Source organism: Anolis carolinensis, chromosome 1, assembly GCF_035594765.1.
Source record: "Anolis carolinensis isolate JA03-04 chromosome 1, rAnoCar3.1.pri, whole genome shotgun sequence".
Taxonomy (NCBI): Eukaryota; Metazoa; Chordata; class Lepidosauria; order Squamata; family Dactyloidae; genus Anolis; species Anolis carolinensis.
In genome coordinates, this window is record NC_085841.1 from 117,603,097 (window position 1) to 117,630,822 (window position 27,726).

Here is a 27,726-nt window from a genome sequence, read left to right on the forward strand (position 1 = left end):
TAAAATGATGTGGCGGGCTGGATTTGGCCCATGAACCTTGAGTTTGACATATGATGTAGAGGAAAAGAGGTGTAAAATTTTGTGTTGGGAAATATGACCGGCATCTGGTTAGTGACATGCTCAAGTCCATATTCACCTTTTCCTTAAAACAGCTTGTGATTATCTTCCTCCCTCTACAACATGCCAGCACAACTTGCAGGTGTTTGCAACTTCAGTTCCCAGAATTCCTGGCCATTGAACATGCTGGCGAATTCTTCTGGGAATTGAAGGCTCAAATGTTGGGAGGGCCACAGGTAGTTGTGGCCTGCTGTACAACATCCAAAGCACGTCTCATTTCAGCATTTAGGTGCCGTGTTCCTATAACCAGATGTAGACCAATGGCATCATCTGATGAAAACCACTCAGAGGTCTCAGTGGATGTATTTATTCTGCATGGTTATAAAAGTATGCTTCTGACCTCTCCACCAGTCACTAACTGCTGCAGCAGCTAAACGGTGAGTCCATGGGATTGAATTGAGAGATATAGGTCAAGATCCTTCATGAGAAACATCTCTCAATCCAAACTTCTAAAGCACACATTAAAACCAGAAGTTCTGCAGCACCAGAAAGCAAGACTTAGAAAAACGATGGTATGCTAGTTAAGTTTTTTTCAGGGGGCATTTGCAATAATGGCAATGGTGCCATGATTGTACATGTGATACCTTGTTTTAGATACCTGCTTGAAATTTCACAATGCATTAATAGCCATGGCAACAATTTTGTCACAATTTTTTTCTGACAAAATTTCTAACCAGTTTCTAGGCATTATTGTGTAAGATCCTAAATGTTAAGTACAGACACAACTAGGAAAAAATGTGCAACTTGTATTGTAGATTCTTAAAGACAGACTTCAAGATGACAAAACCCAAGAAATGTACCATAAATATTAGAGGCACCATAATCAATATGAGCCGATGATATTTAAACTTGATTCAGGCCACATCTAGAACTTATTTACAAGTATTTAAATTAAATACATCCTGAAGTATACATTACATACAAAGTATGAAAAAGAAACTATACACTCTGGAAGGATGGAGTGGTTTCATTTGAAAATAAATATTGTACAGAAGATAACGTTTTGCCATTTGAGAGCCTCATGTCTTTATGACCCCTTCCAGAAAGTCCTTCTCCACCATCTCTTCAATTTTTTGCCTCGCTTTGCTGGAGAATGTCTTTTGGTTCTCCATTTTCATGTCCTTGGTGGGGAAAGAGTTGGGGTAAAGCATGGGGCTCCCCGAATGGCCGATGCTTCTGCTGGTGACCTTGCTGTTGAAGACTTGGCTTAGGACGTTGAAGAACGGCAGTAGCTGCTCAATGGTTCGGATGGCACAGAGGGTCAGGAGCAAGTGGCCTGGTTCCCAGTTTAAGGTTTTCCCTGAGCTGTCTTCTTCGGGATTTTTCTGTAAATACAAGGGCAAAGATCAAGACACCAGAAGATTACATTTCACCAGTAGGTAATCTGTTGGATTAACACACAGTCAATTCTGGTTACCAAAGCAGTCATCCAATTCTAGGTAGTCACTGACTCACACCAAAGAAACAGTAAAGCCAAAGAAGCATAGTGAGATATTTCTGTTTTCAGTCTGGCCCTAATCTGTCCAACTATGACTTTAAAACTTTGTTTATTTTTAAGACAGGGCAAATAATGTGTTGGCTGATACAACAGAACAGCTGGTCCACTATAATACCTCATTTCAAAACAATGTAGATCTAGACATGTATCTTTAATGGAAATCTTCTCTTAGCAGCCTGATCCAACTGAATAAAATGCATATAAACTGATTTCCCAAGTGCATTGTTCAGTGCTGAAAAAATGAGTAGATAGAGGATAGAGAGTATCCTAGGAGACAAAAATTCAACTACCTTTGCTCTTTTTCGAAGTAACTTTGCTAATCGCACCACATATGGTTTGAATTCCCTTTGATGTGTGCCTTGCCTCCGTACTTCCAATCCTGAATCATCAGAAGCTTCTGGAATGAAGGCCCATCGATACCTGTGGAAGAAAGGGAGGCAAATTCACCACTGGGACACTCTTTCTGCTTTGCTGCAGATGTTTATATTCAGGCATACATACCAAGGCATGCCTTAAATTGCTACAATACACACACTGAACATAAACCCAGATCTGTAACTCATCTGTAACACTGAATACAATTTTAGCAAACTGCTTCATAATTACCACTTTTAAGTAGTAACTTTATGAAAGCGACACTTGCCTTTCTATTTTTTCCAGGTCCCTGACTGTACCTTTTGTATTTGCTGGGAGTTGGGTCCAGGATCTCCCATAAAAATCCATGGATGCTCAATTCCCCTCACATACAATAGTTAAGCTGAATGATGTCCCTTATATAAAATGACAAAATCAAGGTTTATTTACGGGATTTTTAAAATGTATTTTCAAGCTATTGATGGTTGAATCCATGGACGTGAAGGGCTGACTGTATTAAGTGGACTATAAGTTCCTTATTCCTAACAATGGATAGAGACATATAAAGAGATTAACTGAAAAATTGCATCCCCCTTTTGACCCCTGTGCAAATCTGTTTCTTCCCAATTGTCCCCCAGGAACAGGAAACATGAGGTATTGCTTTCTGTAGAGCCATGGTCATCTACATTGTACTACTGTATCTATATAAAATAGGACTGATGAATCACTATTCCCATCATGCCTTCCTAGTGATTAGATGGGGCTGATGGGAATTATACTTCCAACAGCAGCTCCACTGTTCAACAGCTACAGCTTTCCCAGTTTACTGAAGTACAAAGATGCACTTGGACAATTAAAAAGGAGTAAGGAACATCTATCTTGACCTCACAAAGAAATGAATATTAGTATCAGCACAATATTCTCTCAACCAGATTTATCTATAGCACATTGTGGTTTCTGTCTACACCAATTTACTTACATCTGAAACTGAGGCAGATTTTCAGAAGGTAATGCCAGGGCTAAATCCAGAAATTTACAGGCAGACAAGTAAAGGTTTAACCATCTCTGGCTGTTGTAGGATGTGGAAAATCCATTGCCTCCAGTGTATGTGGTTTCTAGGCCAGCCACAGATGGGCCTGAAGTTCTACAATTTGAATAAAGTGAACAAATTATTTTTAGTCCCATGTTGACAAACAAAAATATAAAGATACAAAGTGAGCAAGGTACAGATCCAGTCCTGACTCATATAATATTTAATAGTTAAGCACACATGGTAACTGGAAGACAGCATGTTAAAACATTGTCCTGATACAAAAATGTATGTTTCTGCTAATAACGGGAGGGAAAAATAAACTGAATGACAAGAAAGCCAATGGTCAATGTTCTCGATCTTTGGGCTTCAAAACAATCCCTTCCTTAAATCGGGAGCTTAGCAAAATGAAGGGAGATGATACACACTTGCTGCCCAAAACAAAAAAACTAATCACAGAACTTTCCACTCATTTGAAGGGTTCTTTCCCACTCTTTAGACTAGGCATGGGCAAACTTTGGCCTTCCAGCTGTTTTGGATTTCAACTCCCAGAAATCCCAGTCAGCTTACCAGCTGTTTGGAATTGTGGGAGTTGAAATCCAAAACACTTGAAGGGCCAAAGTTTGTCCATGCCTGCTTTAGACCATAGAAAAGCCTTCCCAAGAAATGAGCTTTCTCTCTAAATGTCTCCATGCGTATACTACCCCACCTAATTTTCATGTAATTTGGCTTCCCTTTTTTCAAGGCGGTGTTTCATTAATTTCACACAAATGCCATGCTCAATATGTGTGTGAGAGCATGCACAAGGATGCCGGCTGAAAAGGAGAGGTAGGAGGGATTCAAGACTCAACTCCGAAGGAAGTGAAAGGAGCTCTGAGAAAATAATAATGTTTCCTGAGGAGCCAAAAGCATTCCAGGCAGCAGTGAAACAGGGCGGAAAGATCTGCACAGAATTTGGGAATTGTTGCCAAGGGAGGAGAAACAAGAAGACGGGTGCAAAATTGGGCGATGTCTACCTCTGTTTTGTAAAATTCATTGCAGAAATTGTTTTTGACGCTTTGTTCTTATTTTGAGCCACAATGTTTGTAAAATGATGCAATTGAACAGATGGCACAATATTACATATTTCTTCAACTGTAAGACACCATAGATTTGTAAAATGCACCCTAATTTTAGTATCACCATCACCAAAAATAAGGATACCCCTGCAATTCTATGACACACCCCATTTTTAGAGATGTTTATATAGGAAAAAAGTTCATCTTAGAATTGAAGAAATACAGCAGACGTTTGTTAAATGAAACAAATTGCTTGCTGTTGCTCATCATTAGCACAGGTTATTGTGCTGTTTGCAAAGTCATAGTGCAGATTGGTATAAAATAATGATTGTGTAAAACAAAGCAGAAAATCATTCATCTGTGCTTCACCTGTGACACAAGTAAGGGTGCAAAGAGATTACCTTGAGATATCTTCATCAGCGGTGAGTTCCTGTTCCATTAATAGAAATACTTGGACCTGAAGGACAAAAATGTCACTTTAAAAAACCCACACGGTTATTTCCAAAGACAAAGGGAACAAAGCTTAATTTGGGTTTACTAAGAACTCTATAGGCAATGAAACAAAAGCCAGCTTTCAGGCCATCCATCACATATTTACAGCAGTGCAAGGAAGATTTCTTTGAATATTGTGCTAAATAAGAGCAGCACTCAAATGAATGATGTAATTAATTTACATATTTAATATATATCTTGCCTGTTATGCATTGTGGAACCCGTGCTGGCTCACTATAGACAGCTTGCCAAAACAAACACAATTACAAGAATGACTAATGCAAAAGTTAACATTAAAATATTATTTCAAAATGATGAAAAATGTAACACATCCCCATGAAAAGACATTCTGCATCAGACAGTTACGTCTCAATAAACAGACGGCCTTTGTCTATTGGCAGAAAAATAAACATAGAGGGTGGCAACAACGTTAATAAGAAAAGACCAATAAAGCGTTGTTGAAGGCTTTCATGGCCAGAATCACTGGATTGCTGTGAGTTTTCCGGGCTGTATGACCATGTTCCAAAAGCTAACAAAGCATTTTTATATTCTTAAGGTTTCATATTAGATAGGTGAGGATCCTTGACCTCTGTATGTTATGCTCTGTAACTCATAACATGCCCACCCAGAATGGCCAATTGTAAGAATGAATGTGTGTTGTCCTATGAATCGCCTGCATGCACAATTTGGCACCCTGGGTCCAGAAAAGCTTATGCTATTAATTTCTTCTTCCCTGTTAGTCTCATAGGCACTACTGGCTGCCTTTATGTCTTATTTATTTATTCAATTAACAGACTCTGACTCAATTTAGGCCACAGTTGCTAGCATCAGGTATAGAAGGCTCTAAAATTCACATTAGATGGAAATCTAACCAATTAGAAACAGGGCTTGACATGTAAGCCAAGTTATGCAGTTAAATAAAGTTATTCAAGTATGTAAACATCATTTGTAACTCACCAGTTCAGTGATCATGGTTGGCCAAAGTGAGGTAAGGTGCTGTGGAGACATTCTTAAGAGTAAAACTCGGAAAAACAGGAACACTTGAGAGTGGAGGGTGGGCACTTGAGGCAGGCGGAGACTTTCAACCAGCCTTTCTGAAACAGGGAAGCCCACAAGGAATGTCAGCTCTAAGCCTTACTAAACCAAGTAGTAGAGCAGCAACCACATGAATGAAGTTTAATCAAAATCAAGACAGAATGACGTTTAGACAATGAATGATTAGAATACACCATCTTATCTGTGTCTGCATGAACACAAGCTTTTAATGGGGAGTACATAGTAGAGAAGTAGCCATTTCCAAGTACAGTACATTGGATTCAGACACATTTATGGATAGAAGAGACCCAATAAAATCATCGAGCCTTCAGTTAGTCATGTTCCATTCACCCACTGCATCTTCTTTAAGTATGATAAATTCTGAATCCAACTCAGGGTAGGTTGCCAAAGGCATAAAATCAATTATTCAGATTCAGTTACAGGATATTTTGTCTACTAGCTACAAATATGTGTATGATACATGGAGCAGAAATTTAACTACTGCTTTAGATAGAAAGTGGAGAAGGTTAAGGTCCTCAAGTATTAACAGTAACATCATTAGTAAGCCACTGATTGTGTTTTATACAACATTGCATGAACAGATTTCTTCTCATGCAGTGGGGCTTCCTTGTTTCTCCTTAATATTGTTGTTGTTGCTGCTGTTGCAAACCCCTAAATTTGCCTCCAAGGGGTCAAGAGCCTTTTGTGCAGATCTGGGGCCACAGGGCTGCAAGGGGATGAAGGGAAGTGCTTCACTACAGGTACTCATTCTGCTTCTGGATGATCACAAGGTGATGCAACCCATTTTCCCCAAAGCAATCAAAAGTCCTTTTTATTTACCTTGTATATCCGGAAGATATTTCTGGTACTGGTCCACTTCACTACTAAAAATGGCAAAAGCCAACCTCTTGAGGAGCATAGCACGCTGTTCCAGCTCTACATCCCGATTAGCAAACAGATTGAGTGAGCTGCTCTGAGCGACAGCCACACGTGCTAAAGGAAGAATAATGCGTATCAATGAAGACTAAGAAATCTTTCAAGACCACATAGTTCCAGTCACTGAGCAAAGTGCCATAAAGGTTGATGTCTAGATTCTGTTTTGTGCCTTATACACATATGCTGGAAATAAATTTTGTTAGGGATCCTCCTTAACAAATAGATTTCTGTGTGTATCTCATTCTGGGGATGGGAAATAGATCTAGCAAAAACTGATTCCCCAGTTTTTTGCACAATTCACAGGAGGACTTTATCATGCCTAGGCTTCCTCTCCAAACTACCATCACACAACAACTCAGTAATACATTGGACTATCAAGCAACCATGAGAAGAACTAATCCTTCACATTTCACTAGCTAAAATGATCAGGATAATTTCTAAACACAAAGGGGCCATGGATTTTAACCCAGTGCATAAAAACCAGGACTCACTCATTAGATCTCTAAACGTCGTTTTGTCATGAGTCATTAAATTGTCCATAATTGCTCTCCAGCTAAAAAGAGAGGAAGAAAGAAATGATACTGTGATAAGAAAAAGGCGCTGTAGCTTACTTTTACTGAAACAAAACTCAACAGTATCAGAGTGACATCACCCCCAGAATTGTGTCATGTACATCAAAGTAAGACATTTCAGTATGTGTGAGAGAATTAGCAGTGTGCAAGGATGTTGCCCAGGGGATGTCCAGATGTTTGATGTTTTACCATCCTTGTGGGAGGCTTCTCTCATGTCCCCACATAGGGAGCTGGATGTGACAGAGGGAGGAGGGAGCAAGCTTGTTTTCTGCTGCTCTGCAGACTAGGACGCGGAACAATGGCTTCAAACTACAGGAAAGGAGATTCCACCTGAACATCAGGAAGAACTTCCTGACTGTGAGGGCTGTTCGGCAGTGGAACTCTCTCCCCCAGACTGTGGTGGAGGCTCCTTCTTTGGAGGCTTTTAAACAGAGGCTGGATGGCCATCTGTCGGGGGTGCTTCGAATGCGATTTCCTGCTTCTTGGCAGGGGGTTGGACTGGATGGCCCATGAGGTCTCTTCCAACTCTACTATTCTATGATTCTATGAACCGGCAACCTCCAGGTCAGAAATCAACTCTATCCAAACAGTACCAGGTTGGACAAGGTTGTCCTAGAGAAAAAGTTACTAATTCTCTCTAAAGGCCAAGATGACTGAGGTGGTCAAACATGGACATATCATGAGAAGACATAACACACTAGAAAAGACAACAATGCTCAGTAAGATGGAAGGGAGTAGGAAAAGAGGAAGGCCAATAGACAGGCTAAGACAGGGAAGCCACAACCCTGAGTCTACAAGACCAGAGCAGAGTGTTGAGCCTCAGGTGACTTGGAGGTCTCTTAATCTTAGAGTTGCCATAAGTTGAAGTTAACTTGATGACCAATAACAACACCAGGTGCCAAACAAGCAATAAAGGGGCTTACTGGTTAACACAGGAAGCATCCATCTGAAAGAAACTAGGGTCCATGAACAGGTCAAAAGCTTCTTTTTTCCATGCTCTCCTTGTGTACTGATATCCACTCAGACTGCTCAGTAGCTGCACACAGGCTCTGTAACTGGGTGCATTATGGGCACTGGAGGAAGAAAATAAATCCAGCGAATAAGTTGAAAGGCACAGTATCCACAAAAACTTACAAGCAGAAGACTTGAATTTAAACAGCAGCTCAGTAATCATTAATATTACAGTCTATATGTCTTTTGTACTAGGACCACCAATACAAACTTTTTCTGATGGAGTGAGAAAAAGCACGGAAAAACTAATTTGAGGGAGCAAAAGCACGACAAAATATTATTGTGAGAACCACTGTTTAATTTCTCAGTAAACCGTAACTAAAAGCTGGAGGACCAAATGGGATGGTGATATCTATTTGGGGGAAGCACCCACCAGCTCTTGATACTCATTGAAACAGTTGCTGCAAAATAAAATAATCTGACACTCACATTCTTGAATATCATATGAAAATACTAACATTGTTGCTTCAATAAAACTGAATAGAGTTAAGTGTGTTGAACATATAATTACAGAAGTACCTGTGATTGCGAAGGTAAGGCACAACATAGTGCATGATATTTACAAGAAGTGGAATAACCCTCTCTTTTTCATCACTGTAGAAAACCATATCCAGAAGATGGGCCAAAACCTGAAACACAGTTTGGAAAAAAAAACCTCAGGAAATATTAGTAACAATTCTCACAAACATAATCTTTCACAGTCTTGGAACTATACTGAAAATATTTTATAAAAGTTTTAAAATAAACATCTTTTAAAGATTGACTGTTTAGTTCCCAGCTAAATACTATTCTTCAACTGTCAGAAGTAAACATTACTGAACAAGTTTGCTTTCAGATAATCATAATTTGTCTAAAGAGTTATTTCAGTAAAGCCACAATGTATAATGCAACCAATTCAGAAGATGTTTTTTCATTCCTCTATCAGTGGGAGACAACAATCGTATGCCTACTGAATGTCATCAGCTGCTATATTAAACGTCTTGACCTAGACTGAACACACACAACATAGACATGTCTGAAGTAGGCTCTTTTCTGTTATCATCAGTCACTGACTGAATATAACAAAAGCTTGTGGACCAGATATTCCCCATTTCTGGTTTAGACAGACACAAACAAGTCTAGCTTTCTCCTCTCCTCTCCTCTCCTCTCCTCTCCTCTCCTCTCCTCTCCTCTCCTCTCCTCTCCTCTCCTCTCCTCTCCTCTCCTCTTGTAACTGGATGGAGAAATTCAATTTCTGATTTTGGTTAATACTTGTTTGTCATGTCATTCCATCCAAAATAAACTGTGGATAAAATTAGCTATGTTTAATTTCAAATAAGTTAACTTCAAATTATGTTTTCCGAAGTGTTTCTTGTTCACAGTACTCATAGTTAATGTTAACCACAACAGGGGATGAAATATTTCAGAGCCGAAGAATGGTGATAGGCCACCTCACATTTTCTTCCTTACTCTTTCAAGAGACCTGCTCTCCATCTACAATAAAGGATAACATTAAAATCCCACCACTCCTGCAGCTACAAGTAGAAACAAACAGAAAGAGTAAATGCTAAATGTCACCAAAAAAGCATAAAAACCCATAGCAGCCAAAGGGAGAGCTGTAATAAAGATGAGAGTTCACAATATTGGTGAAAGTCAAGAGATGCCAGGACATCTATCTCTTCAGCAGGACATGGACTCAGTTCTGAACGTCTTTTATTTGTCACCAAAAACATCTCCAGTCAATTTCCACAAGTTGAGTGAAATTTTTGTTACTTTATTTTCAGTCTATTTTTCTCTATTTTTTTAAAACCTACAGAATTTTGGACAGTCTGTTTAAAAGGGGGAAAAACTTACTTCTGACAACAGTGTTAAGGCATGAACACTGTAAACTGATGGAGTTATGCTCGAGGTCTCCAAAGCTGGAGATAACATATCTAAAAAGTAAATGAGAAAGTGGGAAAAAAGTTATTATTAGTGCATATATGTATACACATACACACACATATATGAAGCTGTTTTTAAAGAAAAAAAACTAGCTCTAAAATTTGCAGTCCATAAAGCAAGTTAATGCTGAAATTTACAGCATCAAGTAAAATTCTACCAGATTTTTCAGAACATATGAAATCTTTAGCCAACAGAAGTCTTTTAAAAGTGATATCCTTGTATTCATATAATACAAGTTTAAGAAGAACTAAAACATGCTCAAAGTTGTAACAAGGAATTTGTATGACTTGAATTCTTATGGCTCAAAAATAATAACACAAATAAGCAAGAACACATTTACATGAGTACCATATTTCACCGCATAAGCATTGCACTGTTTTTTCAGTCCCAATTTTTTTCTAGCCTGTCACCATGTAATTTTCGTGTGATATAATTCTGTTCATCATGCTGCTTAACAAGGGAGCGGATGGGGAGGGCTTTCCAGTAGTGAATGAGAGGGAGGAGGAGAGGAGAATCTGGGAAGCAGTCTGAGGAGAGGAACCAACATTGGCTGTAGCCAATGGCCATCACTCAAGGGCCACCCAGCCTCTTCTTATTTTCTCTGGTTTTTAAATAATATTTTTAAAAAAGAAATAGACTTCTCACAATGGCTGCACACCACTTTTACAAAATGATTACCTTAAACATCTGTGACAATTATGTGGTGAAATATGATACATATCCTGTACTGTAACTGTTTTGATTCAGCACAAGGGATGCAGAATTAGAGCTGTATGTTTGGCTTTTTCTATATGTAACTGAATTCCTGACAATTATCTGTCTGGCAGGTAAGGATAATTTCCTATCATTTAGAAAACAAGTTAAAACTTGGCTATGGAACCAAGCATTTGGAGAGTAACACAGGGCTATATGCAAAAACGAAGTGAATGGCAATGCGTTTGGAACAGTTTCTGGATTATGACTTCTGGTCTATGTGTAATGTTTTAACAGCTTATTTATTTATTTATATGCTAGTGTTTTATGATGTTAGTGATTTAATGCACAATGTATATTGTATTTTGTTTGTCTTATGTGGCATTGACTTATTGTCAATTTGGAAGCTGCTCTGAGTCCCCTTCGGGGTTGAGATAGAGCGGGGTAAAAATACAGTAAATAAATACATAAATTAGGAGGGGGTATATTTATTTATGTTTCACTGAGCACAAGATGGTGCTGGACTGGGCAAAAAAAAACATACACATAGGCTGCAGTCCCTTATGGCTGGGTCAGTGTAATGTAGCAGTTCCACATATGGAACCTATGCTAGCTAAGCCATATACCATTTCCTTGATTTACAACTTCTGCTCTCTTATGCCCATACTGTGTCTCACTGGGAGTGGATGAGATTTGAGAAGCATCTGCTTTTGTTCCCACAAATGTAAAAATATTACACCCTTCCTGTTGTCCCCTCCCTGCTGTCCTTCTGGCAGAAGGCTAAAACCTTTTTATTCAAACAGGCATTTAAAGATGAAGGTGTTTAAGATCTAGTCAGGGGATGCTATAGTTTTAACTTTGAATATGTTTTGATGACTTTTAACTGAATTTTTAATGCTGCTTGTGTTTAATTCTGTTTTAATGTTTGTGTATTTGTATATTTTAAATTGGATACCAATGCTTTTATGTCAAGCTACTTTGAGTTCCCTTTGGGGAGATAAAGTGGAGTATAAATATAATAATAAATATATGGTGAGATCTACCAGGGTGCTTTAATGAGCTCAAATGTGCTGTAGCCTTTTTGAGACACAGCCAGAATCTTCTTTGGACTTGACTGCTTTCTACAATGCATGCAATGCTGTGTGGGGAGGGGGACATTGTAAGGCAATATAGTAGACTTTTCCAGCTAAGGGTATGGAAATAGAAGTGTATGCTCCTTAGCTGTGTTTTAAGTACATCTTAATCATTGGGCTTGTCAGCCAAAGGGGATGGTTCACCCCTCCCTGCTGTCTCCCCAACACCTCAAGACTCAAAACAAGAGTAGTAAAAACGGTTGTGTATGGATGGGGTATAATGTTCTCCCCTGTTAATAGGAATCTAATAGTACGTATGATGTTAGATGTAGGGCTTGAGAGTTTTGTTATATGGCTACAAACAATAAAACATGGTTCAAAGCTGACGAGATTTTGAATAGAAGAGAAAGAAGGGAAAAATTGACCTTCAACATCAGACTCTAAGTTGTTTCCATCCACCATTATCTTGGGGGAAGGCTTAACCTCTAGATTTCGCCTTAGCCAAGTAGTCTGTTCCAAGGATGAACCAGCAATCGCTCCAATGGCATCCACTATTTTGTGAGTAACATCCTGGATGGGTAATGGAAGAAACACAAATGGGAAGGTTGCAGCTTGTAAGAAGCAAGTAGTATAAGTTTCTATAAAAGTGAAACACCTTGCATAAATAACACAAAGTCGTAAGGGACGAAGTGTCGACATTTATTAGACCTTGGAGTTAAACAGGACACTCCTACTTTTATTTGGAAAAATAAAAAGTAGGTTTATATCCTGCTTTTCCTCCCATCAGCTGAAGGTGGCATACTTGGCATACTTCCTTCACACTCTATCTTCACAAACAAAAGAAACCCACAGCAGCGAAGCAATAAATTAGTCAGGTGCAGAACAACACATTAAGCAAGCCTAAAATTATGGAACTCACAAACACACACACCAAAGAAATGAAGGGTAGATAGTCACCCTGCAATCACCAAAACTCAGATATAGTTATCCTTTTTAGTGAATTCAATTCACTAAAATTAACATTGAACTAGGGAAGTATGAGGATGATACTTGAAACAGTTACTGTTGTCTTCACCAGTCGACAATTTCTATTACAAGAGCTTACAAAATCTGGATGGCATTTATGAGGGACACACTGCAATCAGATTAAAATTCTACTTTTTTTTTTTTACAGTAGTAACAAATAGCATTAGCTTCTTACCTGAAGGTCTCTTTGGTCCTTTTTATTATCCAGATTTGGGTTTTTCATAATAAATTCATTCAAAACTCTTTGAAAAAAAACAGGGAAACAAACAAATGTAGTAAACTTTCATAAGATATTGTCCATAAAATTGGGAATTAGATCCTTATTGGGCCAAAAGGATTTGAGATTCAAAGAGATATAAAACAGCTGGTGTTCCATTTCATTTTAGCAGCAGCTCTCGTGTTATATTAGAAGCAACCCTGCAGAGTGACCCAACTTTGAGGGTCTTGCGTTTCAGAAGCAGAATTTAAATGTGAGATAGATGTCTTTAAACAACTGCGGAGCCCCCGATGGCATAGCGGATTAAAGCCGTGACTTGAAGGTTGGGTTGCTGATCTGAAAGTTGCCAGGCTCGAATCCCACCCGGGGAAAGCGTGGATGAGCTCCCTCTATCAGCTCCAGCTCCATGCGGGGACATGATAGAAGCGTCCCACAAGGATGATAAAAACATCAAAACATCTATCCTTGCAGACGGCCAATTCTCTCACACCAGAAGTGACTTGCAGTTTCTCAAGTCGCTCCTGACACGAAAAAAACCCAACTGCAACCTGTGAAGCACCAACATCTAATCACCCAAAGAGATTTGGTTTTTGGTTTTGTTTTTTGCAGTTCGTTCTTCCTGCAGCTTCCTGAAAATTTCCTGCAGAGGAGGAAAAGACTCTCCAAAGCAACATGAAAGTGTTGAGGAGAATCAACAAAAGCTGCTATCTCACTTTATCCAGTAAGGTAACCTTTCTCTACTTCTCCCTGTCTCCACCTGCCATGCAGAAGATCAAGTCTAGATTCAGTTCAATGCATTTAATGAAATGTTCAGAAAATTTGAAATGCTTTTTATATACTTAAGGTTGGTGTCACTATCACATTCAATCCAATGAAACATTAAATCAGTGTTGTTTAAGGTTACAAGGGAAATATACTTGTCCAGGGGGCTGAACTAGATGGCACTTGTCTTTTCCAACTCTATGACTCTATGGTGGAGTCTCCTTTTCTGGAAGTTTCTAAACATATGCTGGATGACCGTCTGTTTGGAGTGCTTTGATTGTGCTTTTCCTGCATGGCAAAAGGGGGTTGGACTGGCTGGCTCTTGTGCTCTCTTCCAACTCTATAATTCTATGATATTTGGACACAGTCCTATAGGCTAGGCTAGGCAGAAACATGGGTTTCAAACTCAGAATAGAAGCCTAAAATCTTGGTCCAGTATGAAGTAGTATTTTTCCTAGGGATAAGAGTCACTTTCTAGTCATTTGACATTGTCTCAAAGGACATCAGGCTATGCTCATGGAAACCAAATGGCTCACCCCAGTATAAGGAACTGCCCTGGAGCTGGAAGGCCAAGTTGTATGGAGTCCTTCAGAAGAAGCAGCAGTGAGGCCCAGCTGTCAACAATGTTGGACACAGGGATTCTACAAGAAAGGAAGCAGGGCATGAGTGCAGTCAGAGGTCATTCATGAGAGCATTTCTTTTTATTGCAGCATAATGGCAGGCTGACTGCACAACACTATAATCTAAAATTGGTGTTTCGTCTCACTTAATGTCCCAACAGGTAATTAAAAATATATAACACAGCACTTTGGAGGAAACGCGAACCCATCAAAGAGAGAAAAGCTGTCAATTTTCAAACTTGAATGCATGTAATTTTCAAACAATGGAATGAGTTTCAAACTCTGTTGCCACTTTGACCACAGCTCTCAGAACTGCTCCACCAACATGCCCTTTTAAAAATGTCTCACTTGAAGGCACTGAAGGAGATGAAAAACAAGGTATAGCTTCACTGTCTTACCTCTGAATATATGCAAAGAAAAACTGCAACATGCAGACCTCCAGTGAAAGATGCTTCTAGAAAGATTTTTTTTTGAAAAAGCACACGGTTACAAAGAGAAAGGCTGTTCTTTTCAATGTCCTAAATGTAATAATAACTCAGAAATCAAACAATTTATGAAAATCATTGAAATAAAGAAAAATAATTAGTTGGCAGCATAATTTCAGGGAGCGCTTTAGTTACATATACCATTTCAAGGAGTGTCATGGTCACACGGCAAAAAGTTAAAGCATGGGAATCGGAGAAGCCTTTTGCTATATACGTAAAGGCTAACTCTTTTAATTGCCATTTTTCAGTGTTGCAAGTTAACTGTAAAATGCAAAATGCATTACATTACAATTAAAAAACAATCATAGCCTGTGCTATAGAGGGCGAGCTTCTAGGGTTAAAGGGTTAAAGCTGTCTGGATACAGAGCTGCCAGCCAGGAACAGAATTAACTCTAGGATAAAAAAGCAGAGATCAGTGTATTGGAGAAAAAAGCAAGACTCCATCTAAGTGTGTTGCATCTCCGCAATGAGGGAAGGTAGTCAGGTCAAGAATCAGTGGCTTCTAGTGCTTGGCTCTTCATGTGCAATAATGCTCATCTCCTTAATACATCGTGATCAGATAATGAGATACCAGCCACAGTAGATTTACCACCTCAGTGCAGCCGAGGGGCAATCTTACGGACAGTCTTTTTTGGCTGACCTTCATGGCTGTGCTACATGCTACAATGGTTCTGGATTATATCTTTTATAGGAAAAAAAGAACTAGATCATGAGGAGCTATACTATTCCAGCGACATGCCTATATATAAGAAGGTACCCATACCATACAATATCTATGTGATATGTTAAACTTCCCCAAAGAAAGTGTATAAATACACGGATTAGTTCGTCTACTTAAATAATGAGCTAGACATTATACATCTGAATGTTTATTCTCCTATATACAAATATCTCAAAATCCTAAGTTTATGATATTCTTAAAGGGAATGTTTATACTGATTTATCTGCTGAACAATGCTGTTGCTTAAAACCTTGGAGGCTCAAATGTGACCAAAATGATAAATTTAAAGGAATTCCAACAAGATACAGATTGACAGTCATAAGGCAAAGATATGAGGAGGGGGAATCATGTCTGTTTCTGCTATCTTTCCTTAGTTCATTCTCTTAAATTACATCTGGAAAGCTAGTTATGGTAATCTACTGTGACGGAAACCTAGGCTTAGATTCAGTATGTTTCAGAAGAGTTGTCATTATTAATAACATTTTTAGAAAGAAGGCATCGGAGGTTTATAGAGATATAAAGCAAGGAAACCTTTACTGGATATGGTGAAAATGCATTCAATGACCATGATTATATTGAAGTTTTGGTAACCTTTGGAGTCAAAATCTATCTGCAATCTGTTTTCATTACAAAGTAATTAATTTCAAACAAGGTTTTTATCTATTACTGGCTCTTAATCTACCCATAAAGCAAGAACAGCCCAACACCTTTGACATAATTTGGGCAGTGTTTTGAACATTGCACATGACTCTGGAAGCAAGGGTTCAAACCCCTGCTCAGCTATGGAAGGCCACAGGTTGACCTTGGGAAAGTCACATTCTCTTAGCCGCAAAGGAAGACAAAGGCAAAGATCATCTGAACAAATCTTTCCAAGAAATTATAGGTTCACCTTAAGGTTGCCTTAAGTCAGAAATGACTTGAAGGAACAAAACAACAACAGTAATGGTGCTATTTCCATACCTTGTCCTTGGCTATTGCAGGTGGTTGTTTTAAGACTTCTTTCACCGTCTGCATAACGGTCTCAGTTCTCATAACACTGATGGAACGAACTAACTCTACTAGCAAAAGTTGCTCTTCACTAGCAGAAGGAATGACCTGGAAAAGGACATCACACAGGGTCACTAAGCCTAGCACAATCAAGCCCTGATCATTTCAAGGCTGTAATTATTTTACATGGAAAAAGAATACAGTGAATGGAAATAATTTTTCAGCAGCCTGATACAGAGCAATTAGTAGATACAGAGCAATTTCAAAAGCCACAGGTCTAATATTAAAGCTCAATGTCAATTCAAAAGTTGAGATACTTCTTTATGCAGACAAACCAGCCTATTCTGCTGTTATTTCTGAGCTACTGAACAAATTATTATCATTCTAAAAGCACTCTCTTTGTATGTCTCTTTTTCTAATCACACAAAAAAGCAATGCGTGCACAAGATTTTGACAAATTCAAACAGTGAATATAAATCACTTGTGGAACCCCCTTAGTTGCAGTCTGACCTGCCTTGCTATTCATGCTATCTAGCCATTACTTCCAGCAGCTTATAGCAATTTCCAAAAGAAGTTTGAATTATTAGTCATTAAGATATGAATTTGCACTTGACTGCTAATTAGTAAACTTCACAAATTGGCTTGGCAGATGTTGGAGAAGTTATTCTGTTTGACTAGAGGTTTCAGAATCCCACCTCAAGAACTCTGGGAATTGTAGTCCAAAAAGTAACTCTCCTAAGCTCTTGGTTAAGAATTTAGCATAAAGCAAAAATGCTAGACATCATATTGGGCTCCAAATAATGGTCAAAACCTCAAGACCATCTGGGGTTCATTATCCACCTTTGACATTAATCCAGACAAGGGGACTTGTTTTGAAAAAAACATCCTTTTATGTTGTCCAATGGAAAAAATACCTAGTGGCAGAGTGTAAAGCAGGTCAATTTCTCAGTGAAAAATGGCAAGTTTATGGATCCCAAAGAGCTAAGTTGACCCCAGAAACTCAGAATAACTCAAAGCCTTTCTGAAACAATATTGGTTCCTTGTTTGGCTATGCAGAAGATGGCCGGAGAAAACATGTACTTGTTCTGGAAGCATTATACACTTGATGAATGCCCCTTTAAGAATCTGCTTCAAGCAAAATAGCAAGACTTGCATCATTACTAATTTGATTCAGAAAAAGGTGCCTTTCTTGGCACTCACTCAGTGGCAAGGCTAAGCTTAATGCAATCCTAATTTGTCTTCCTGCTGCTTTCTGCTGAAAATGATTCATGTTTCTCTAATAGAGTTGTTTCCATCTAAAATAGAAACATGTTCCTGGGCCAGACATAGAAAAAAGGCTGCAACCATCCAGGACTGATAATGGAGGTTGTGAAGGTACAAATTTTATATCCAGAATGTGGTTCAGCACCCCCTCACCCTGTTAATGGAGTATTCTGGGAAGGAGAAGATCTTATTCTAATGACTTCTGTCATTTGCCTGCCTAGGACTCGACTGACAAAGAACCCTGCAGTTTAGTTAACACAGCTATTCATCTAGCATATTTGATCAATAAAAAAGCAACACTGGATTGGCAGGCTGAATACCTTAAGAGACCAAACATCTATTTAACCTGATACCAAAACATTCATCATATGTTATATGTATATAACATATACATATATATAACATCAGAAAGCATGGTGTCTGTGGCAAGCTGTAACTTTTGCTATGGCTGGACAATGTAAATGTAAGCAGCTAATCTGAAAGTCATCAAGATAAATTATTACTTTTCTAGCACACTGGTTTTCCAAGCACATTTAAAAGAATTACGATGTGCCTTACATGGAACAATTTTCCAATAGCTACATCACCTAACATACCTTAGTTCTTGAAGCATGTTTTTGTTGTCTCCTTTCATTCCACACAAATGCAATAGCTGCCATAAAGTGAACACCATGATTCATTGAAATTGGACCCAGCAGTTCAAGAATTTGCTGCCTCAAGTTCTGAAATTCATAACACAACATGTTTATTTTCAAAAGATGTATCTATGTGGTTTCTTCGATTTTTTAAACATTCGTTCTGTGGAAGAAGATGGGAAATGGTGAGAATAGCATCTGATGACAAGTAGCTGCCATGTGCTGTCTTTCCTGGTGTTTATGGTTCTTTACCATATTTAATTAATTCATTTTACTCAATGAAGACATCACATCGTCCACAATTTTAAAACTTTAAGTATGTCATGATGTGGCTTTACAGCTCCATTATCAGGCCATGGTTTGTGATCAGAAAATAACTTACCTCACCTCCAGATATTATTGGAATGAAGTAAGTTAATTTTTGCATTACATATAATTAGGTATGATGTCTGAATACACAAACCACTACTAAGCAGTATCATCACCTTTTGAGGCCTCTAAATAATAGAAAGGGGAATGCTCAGACTGCAGAATAAAATGACAATGGTGGCACATGAAGTTCTAAAATGAAGTTAACCTATTGGTTACTTGGTAAGAACTCATATGTGGTTGAACTAGTAATGCTGTAGATTTTATTCACATGAAGGCCCAGGCAATGCTTTCCCACATTAACAGTAAACAATAATGTGGTCTTATCAACTCGTAGTACAGTTAGCCCTCCACATTTTACAGGACACCTGTAAATGGAGAGAGATCACAACAAAAAGCATTTCCCCCCAGAAAGAACATTTCTCTAGAAATCTCTAGGGCCTCCTGCAGGGCTATGATCAACTTCCAGCAGAAACTGACAATAGAGTTGCACTGGAGGAATTGGAGATTTCTATAGAAAACATTTCAATCAAATCTGCAAATAATCAAACCTGCAAATGTCAAACATGCAAATGTGGAGGGCAAACTGTATTTAATAAGCATTTCAGTATCATTATTCCATCAAAACGTCAATAGCCTGTTAATCACAAGTGGTTCTTGAGATACTGATGATTCATCACACAATCTGGTTGACAAAGTGCACCCTATTCCCCAAAGTCTCTGATGTTCTGACCTTTGTTGATCCAAGATTAATGGTAGTAACAGCTGCAGCAGCTGCAGTGGCTGCTCTCTCCGAAGAGTCTGCCTGTTGAAGGATGCTCCACAGAAGAGTCACAGATGACATGATCATGTGAAGGATAGACAAGATCCCACTACGAGCTTCAAACATGTGCTTCTGATCGACATTAACCAGAAGCTGGTTCAGATAAAAGAGGAAAAACAAATAAATTATTCTCAGTGATACTGACAAAGAGGAATGCTTCACCGTCATCTTGTTTCTCTCTAGACATACATTTCTATCTTGACTTCACATTTCTGTTTATGGTTAGCACTATGTTTGAATGTGAACCATGATGATGTTTAAATCATATTTTGATAGTATGGTTAGAAGTCAGTTTAAAGCTGATGATAATCAATATTTGATGGCATGCAGATGTGAAGATAACTATAGTTTTCAGATAGGATGGGGAGAGAAGGGACGGGGTGAATGTGTGATCCCAAATGTTCCTGTTCTTTTAAATATATTTGTAAAAACAGGAAGAATTGCATCTCCATCAATTCAGAATGTGCTTTTAATGCCTGCACTAAGCCAGTATAAGCAGCTAATTTAAAGAGCATCAAGAGAAACAATTGTTTTACATGTTTACATTTACAGTATTGTATTTTTTTTGTAAACAACCACAGTCCCATGAAGAAAAAAATTTATTTACAACAGGTCAATGTTTTTATTAAAACTAATAAAATACTACAAAAATGTGTCAGGCAAAAGTTACCAATCGGGATAAGATCATGTCAATATTCTATAGGTCTTATTAATCTCTTTACAAGGCATTGCATTCTCCAATAGACATTTTGGAAAAATGTGGCCATGTTCCAGAAGCATTCTCTCCTGACGTTTCGCCCACATCTATGGCAGGCATCCTCAGAGGTTGTGAGGTATGGAGAAAACTAAGCAAAGAGGTTAATATATATCTGTGGAAAGTCTAGGGTGAGAGAGGTCAGTGTGAATGTTGTGTAGTTAATCACTTTAATTAGCATTGAAAAGCTTATCTGCTGTCTTCTTCCTGCCTCTGGGGCATCCTTTGTTTAGAGTCGTTAACTGCTTTGAAAAATACTTTGAAAAACAGGCCCTAGAAACAGCACCAAAAAAGCCAACTGTTTGGTTCAGATACGTAGATGACACCTTCACAATTTGGAGCCATGGAGAGGAAGAACTCAGCAAGTTCCTGGACCATCTTAACAGCATCCACCCAAACATCCAATTCACCATGGAAAAAGAAAAGGAAGGAAAACTGCCATTTCTAGATGTTCTGGTCATCCGCAAACCCAATCAACAATTGGGCCACACAGTTTACAGAAAACCTACACACACAGATAGATACCTTCATAAAAACTCCAACCATCACCCAAGTCAAAAAAGGAGCACAATCAAAGCCCTGACAGACCGTGCACAAAGAATCTGCGAACCTCACCTCCTCCAAGGTGAACTCAACCACCTAAACTGGGCTCTACAGGCCAATGGATACTCCACCACAGACATCAGAAGAGCTGCAAGGCCAAGAACAAGCCATGAGAGTCAAGACAAAGATCCACCCAGAGGAAAGGTGTTCTTACCATACATCAAGGGAACTACTGACCGCATAGGGAAGCTGATGAAGAAGCACAACCTACAAACTATCTACAGACCCACGAAGAAAATCCAACAAATGCTACGGTCAGCGAAGGACAAGAGGGATCCTCTCTCTTCTGCAGGAGTCTACCGGATACCATGCAGCTGTGGACAAGTCTACATAGGGACCACCAAACGCAGCGCCCAAACAAGAGTCAAAGAACATGAAAGGCACTGCAGACTAATTCAACCAGAGAAATCAGCCATAGCAGAGCATTTGATGAACCAGCCTGGACACAGAATACTATTTGAGAACACAAAAATGCTGGACCATTCTAACAACTATCATGTCAGACTACACAGAGAAGCCATTGAAATCCACAAGCATGTGGACAACTTCAACAGAAAGGAAGAAACCATGAAAATGAACAAAATCTGGCTACCAGTATTAAAAAACTCAAAAATCAGAACAGTAAATAAAAAGCAATACTCTGAAAACAGAGGATTTCCAGACATGAATCAACCAAGGGCAGTTAACGACTCTAAACAAAGGATGCCCCAGAGGCAGGAAGAAGACAGCAGATAAGCTTTTCAATGCTAATTAAAGTGATTAACTACACAACATTCACACTGACCTCTCTCACCCTAGACTTTCCACAGATATATATTAACCTCTTTGCTTAGTTTTCTCCATACCTCACAACCTCTGAGGATGCCTGCCATAGATGTGGGCGAAACGTCAGGAGAGAATGCTTCTGGAACATGGCCACACAGCCCGAAAGACATACAACAACCCTGTGATCCCGGCCATGAAAGCCTTCGACAACACATTTTGGAAAAATATTTAGAAAAACAAGACTTTTGAAGCCTTAATGGCGATCAAAGAAAAAGGTTCAAAGATCCAATAACAATAGTGGACCTTGTTGAGGCTTTTTCAGAAATAAAAATGGGAACTGTACCAGGCTCAGATGGACTAACAATGCTATACTGCAAGACTTTACAAGATCAACTGTGTGTACCTTTACTTCAAATGATGAATAATGCATTAAAGAACACAATTTCAGACAAGCAAACATTAAAACTTGAAGAAAGATATGGGACAAATACGGAGCATCCTTACCTGATGATATTGAGCAGAAGGGTCAAGTAAGCAGTAGTGAATAATAGTAGTAATGCCTTCTAAAAGAGTAAGCATCATATCAGGTGGAGTAACTGATGCCATCCAAATGGGCCTAAAAAAACAACATGGAATTTGTTCCAATTTCGCAAGAAACACACCACACACGCACGCATACATATTTCAGAATTGCCAAATTGAAAAGAGAGATACATGCCTATTATCAGACAATCCTGTTTCATATCTGAATTGCTGAATCAAGTTATCCAGGTTCCTGCAAAGCTGGAGGGTGACAGAAACCACCACCCTTTGGAGTACTTTCCCCATGTAAGGAAGGGAAGAAGTAATGAGGCCTATCCACTGGGGGTGCATTTTGCAGGCACAGTGCTGATGCAACGCTCTGATCACGGCACAGAGAAACATGCCCTGGGAGGTGATGGGTTGGGAGTGTAAATATTGGAGAGAGGTCATTGGCTGCTGGGGGTTGATGTGCTCCAAGTCGGTTATGACAAAGTCAAAGCCTGTTTCATTCTCCTCTGGTACAGTCATGACCCTGTGCTCCAGAACAATGAGCCGCTGGAGGACTTTTAAGAGCTGAGACTGGAGGGTGCTACCGTTGTCAAACTCATCTTCAGAGAAGTTGATAAGGCTGTCTTCCGAGAAACCTTCCTCAATTGCCACTATATTTTTCCCAGCTAACTTTTCACTGTGCCACTTCTGGGCGCTGAAGATGGAGGACAGCAAACAGTGCAGGACCACCTTCTGCACCTTGCATTTGGACAGCATGTCTGAAATGAAGCTGGGGAAGCCTTTGGTGGAACTTTCCACCACTTTTGCCAGCTCAGCAAAGAGAAGGGTCAAGATCTCAATGCTCATCATCTGCATGTTACGGTTGCCAATTAGGTCTTGCGAGGAGACTTTCACGTGGGTTGGGTAGTGGCTACGCATATAGTACAAACACAAAGAAATCAGGATCTCTATGTACATGGAGCTCCGGAAATTGTGGTTTGAGTCCACTGGGATATGGCTATAGAAGTCTTTGCCCATAACAGATATACGATGCCTGGCTAAGAGGTTCTGAAGTAAGGATAGCTGAGGGGTATAGGCATTATTGACACTGGTGGTAGAGATAGCATTCACAAAAGCAGAAGGATTCGTTTTCAAGATGGCTTTAATTGCAGAAAATGCATACAGAGTCCTTGAGGAGTCATACACCTGAAGATAGAGCAACACATGCTGATACAAAGGATGGATGTTAAAATGAGGTGATTTCCGCATCCCTGGAGACCCGGCATCACTCTCAATCTCTGAGATTTCTCCTTCTCCGCAGCTGTACCAGTTTTCTAAGTCAAGGCCATCACTGAAGAATACACTGGTTTGTTTAACCTTCTCAGCTTGTGCTTTCTTCTTCTCTTCATCTTTCCTCTTAGCTATTTTGACTTTGGGCTTTGCTCCTGGCTGCTTACCAGACTCTTTCACAATAGTTTCTTTCTCTGGAAACTTCCCTTTGAAGCTGAACTGGATGCTGCTGTGACTTCTCTGCCTGGACCTGGCTTCTGTTGATGTGTAATTGGCGTCACTGAGAGTCTGCTGGCTTGACGAGATGCAAGGTGAGGAATTGTTTCTGGAGATTTCATTGGAAAAGCTTTCAAGGCCTGTCTCAGTTGAGGCAGATAGCAACTGGGAGCTGTCATTGCTGAACAAACTACTCTGACTGTCTTGGATGTTTGACTCCTCCATTTTAATTATCTCTTCAGAGGGATCCAAAGTACTCAATTTAGCTGAAGTATCTTCTGCATACAGATACTGTTTAGTCAGTTCAGTATCTTCGCCAAGCCCATTGACAACCGTGCATATCAAGTCTATGACCACCTGCTGTACGATTTCATCTGGTGATTCTTCTCTCAAATGCTGTGAAGTGTCTGGGGCAGTCAGGCTTTCAGCTTCCACCTCGTAACTGAGGTTATCTCCAGCAGAGGACTGGGAACAGCCAGAATCTGAACTCTGCATTATTTCTATCTGATGCTCTGGAAGGTCAAAATCAGAAGCAGCCAAAGGAATAGTTTCGCTGCTGGTACTCAGCAGGGAGATCCTATCACTTAAGGGGTTGACTGTAAGACTAAAGTTCTCCATTTCATCCATGGCAAGCTGTTTCTCATTGTTCTCTTTGGCTGAGACATCTTGTTCTTGAGTTGTTGGCATGTGGCCAAATGCTAAAACAAAAACGAAAAAAATCACTAAGTATGAAACATCAACCACAAAGAATTATTTTGGCCAAAGTGTTCATTTTGATGAAGTCCTAGCCTCAACTATTAGGTGCATCCATATTAGGTTAACATTATGGCGCCACAATGGCTGAACTGTGATTCTCCAGAGAGATGAGGAAAAAGAGTGAAAATGGAAGAAAAGAGTTCAGGGTGTGCACATTTTTACAAATATTTGAATCCACCACTTTAAGGGAATTCAGCTACCTAGGAATGCCAATCTGTCTTGACCTAGGAACGTCAATCTTTGAATAATACAATCAACATTCTAAGAAGTTTGGGAAAGAAGTTCGCACAAAACTGTTTTCTCCCACAGAAAAAACATTGTTTCCAAAGACACATATGACTTATTTGTGCAAATATTGGTGGCTACGTGTTGCTGGCAATGGAGGCATGGTCCACCTCCCCCCTTGCAAGCTGAGGCAGGTCAAAATTATGCATATTTGAAGAAGAAATAAGCAGACATATAATTGTGCACAAAGAGGGTACTTACAACCATCACAGTTAAATTTCTGCATAAAATGCTTTTCATTTTCATCTTCGGGATAACAGGGAGATTTATTCCAATAGCATTCAGCTTGCACCCTCTGAACTGAAATGCGCTGAGTTTTTGGATGAAGCAGCAGCAAAAGCAAAGGCTCAAGGACTCGTGCAATATCATGACGCTGGAGTACTTGATTTAACCAGGCCTGGCCGACTGACCAAGTAGAGCCATCTAAGCTGTTCAGGCTATCGAGCATAATGAATAGGGACCTAAAGAGGAGGAAAATACAAATGTATTAGGCAGTTACAATAGGCCAATAAAAACGACAAGTGTTGTAGCAGTTGGCATCAGCTGGAGATGTCAGTTTCTCCTTGTCTAAATGGCTCAGAGTCAAGCTTATTAAGGAATTGATGCTTATAGTGGGATTAGGGAGGATAACTGAGTGGAAAGGAAGTCGCAAAAGGGAAGCAATGAGAGAGGAATGGGGGAAGGTGACAAAAAAACACGAAGAGTTTGGAAGTAATGCATTGCAAGAATGAACATCATCTGTAATGTATTCCTTTTGGAGCTCTTATAAGTAGGACAGGAGTGCACCTTTTTATGTGTCAATCCATACATGTTCCCAACTAACCTGTCAAAGGAACGGCCATACGATGAGGACTTGTTAATATGGAGATCTCTGGTGAGGTGCCAGAGCACGGCAAACTTTGCATGAGCTTCTAGCCTGATTTTCTACAAGACAAAATAACAGTTTAATCCATGCATATTGTACATTCTCCTGGGAATGTAGATCAGTCTTTATGGCAGATATGAATGTATAACTTAGAGTTATGCACTCTTAACTGTTATGTATTTGTTTGCAACTGGGTTTTGGTTAACAATAATTTTTGGTTTTATTTTACCATAATCCTAAATCATTCCTAGTTCAGTATCAGACCAGATTTAATTGCTACCTCAGCACTAGTCTTGATAATATTATCCATATAAGAACCCATAGTAAAATCACACCTGAAATTAAATACATAACACCAACAGTTACATCAAATTTCTATGAAGCTATAATTTAGACATGATACATGGCTTCCCAAGCACAGACTATAAGGACTTGTACTCTCCAATATATTACACATTGCAATATTATGAAAACAATTTGATTAAGTCAGTAATAACAGGCCATATCAGATAATTAAAAAAGGATAATACTAAGCAAAAATGAGCTGAAAATTCACAGGTATGACTGTAGGTTTCAGTGTGTTCATCAGAAGGAGCAATATAACAAGACTACCTTTACAAAAAGGAAATAAATTTAGCAGAACCTCTTGTAAGATCTCAAACACTGGATAAAAATCCCCTTTTAATGCCAGAAGACCTACATTGCCAAACTGGAAATAAAAATGGCTTCTCTGTGTAGTCTGACATGAAAGTTGTCAGAGTGGTCCAGCATCTCTGTGTTCTCAAATAATATTCTGTGTCCAGGTTGGCTCATCAAGTACTCTGCTATGGCTGACTTCTCTGGTTGAATTAGTCTGCAATGCCTTTCATGTTCCTTGATTTGTGTCTGGGTGCTACATTTGGTGGTCCCTATGTTATTTGAATATTATATTTGAAACACCAGGTGAAATGTCAGGAGAGAATGCTACTGGAACATGACCATACAGCCTGAAAAACTCACAGCAACCCAGTGATTCCAGCCATGAAAGCCTTCAACATCACAAAGGGATAATTGTTTGAATACTCAATTTATTTACTCAATTTAATGCCATCTAGGAAGGCGAACTAAAAAAGACAACAGGAGAAAACTGGAAAAAGAGCCAGCTTGGTGGCAAAAGACAGCTCTGGAAAGAAGGCATGAAATGTATTAAGAAGGACTGTTCTTTGTTCTTTGAGTTCAAAGTGATATATGATGTTTAATCAATGGATGACTGTAAGAAAGAAATATCTTCTGCTTTAGAATTTGATTATTTATAACCACATGGTTCTTATAGCTTGCAAAAAATCAGGAATTACAACATGACATCCTAAAATACTCTCACTTGGAGAAACTTAATTATTATATTTCATACACCTCCAAGAACATGATTGGCGCAAAGGATGATTTACCTTGTCTTTGTGGGTCAACTGCTGACTGATAACATCCTCACAAATGCTAGAGGATGGAACAAGATTGTGTAACTGGAAAAAAAGCTCCACACTCTTCTGGTGATGTTGAGGAGTTCCATCACCTAACTGGTCCCATAGGGTTAATGCCACATGCTTTGAGGACAAACATCGGACAATCAGACACAGAGAGAAAGACAGAGAGAATGAGAACGTTAGCTTTTTTGAAGTAGTATTTCCCTTAGTGATCAGCTGAGGATATTGTAGGAAAGGGCTTGGGTTTCAGGGAAAGTTGTTTGATGTCTAAGGTGATCATGATGATTTGACAAACATGAGAAGGCACTCTAGCTCTTCCAATTCCCTTTTACTGTTTCAGCACCAAAAGTCCCACTATGTTCAACTGGTTCTTTTAATGTTCAAGAGAGAGTGCTTGAAAGATATGGAATGGGAAAGCACCACTGCACAAGTAAAGTTGGAGACAGCTTTAAGGCACATGACAACAACAACATTATTGTTAGAATATGTACACAATGTTCCTATAGAAGCAGAACATGAAAC

General features: G+C 39.2%; 1 protein-coding gene across 3 annotated transcripts in view; it reads right to left on the reverse strand.

Annotated features, from left to right (window-relative positions):
• Positions 1-408: 408 nt before the first annotated feature.
• The window catches only part of dop1a (DOP1 leucine zipper like protein A), a 68,873-nt gene continuing 41,555 nt past the window's right edge, over positions 409-27,726 (reverse strand). For all 3 annotated transcript variants that reach the window (XM_062981206.1, XM_008121837.3, XM_008121822.3), the window contains 22 exons: positions 27,172-27,324; positions 25,703-25,803; positions 25,081-25,340; positions 22,541-24,536; positions 22,327-22,438; positions 19,611-19,793; positions 18,470-18,595; positions 16,584-16,718; positions 14,816-14,871; positions 14,334-14,438; positions 12,994-13,060; positions 12,218-12,362; positions 9,937-10,016; positions 8,623-8,732; positions 8,016-8,165; positions 7,012-7,073; positions 6,425-6,577; positions 5,507-5,643; positions 4,459-4,514; positions 2,949-3,113; positions 1,906-2,035; positions 409-1,442 (listed from right to left, as the gene is read on the reverse strand). In XM_062981206.1, the coding sequence (XP_062837276.1) occupies positions 1,137-1,442; positions 1,906-2,035; positions 2,949-3,113; positions 4,459-4,514; positions 5,507-5,643; positions 6,425-6,577; positions 7,012-7,073; positions 8,016-8,165; positions 8,623-8,732; positions 9,937-10,016; positions 12,218-12,362; positions 12,994-13,060; positions 14,334-14,438; positions 14,816-14,871; positions 16,584-16,718; positions 18,470-18,595; positions 19,611-19,793; positions 22,327-22,438; positions 22,541-24,536; positions 25,081-25,340; positions 25,703-25,803; positions 27,172-27,324 (4,788 nt within the window). In that variant the 3' untranslated portion in view covers positions 409-1,136. The remainder of the gene's footprint in view (positions 1,443-1,905; positions 2,036-2,948; positions 3,114-4,458; positions 4,515-5,506; positions 5,644-6,424; positions 6,578-7,011; positions 7,074-8,015; positions 8,166-8,622; positions 8,733-9,936; positions 10,017-12,217; positions 12,363-12,993; positions 13,061-14,333; positions 14,439-14,815; positions 14,872-16,583; positions 16,719-18,469; positions 18,596-19,610; positions 19,794-22,326; positions 22,439-22,540; positions 24,537-25,080; positions 25,341-25,702; positions 25,804-27,171; positions 27,325-27,726) is intronic.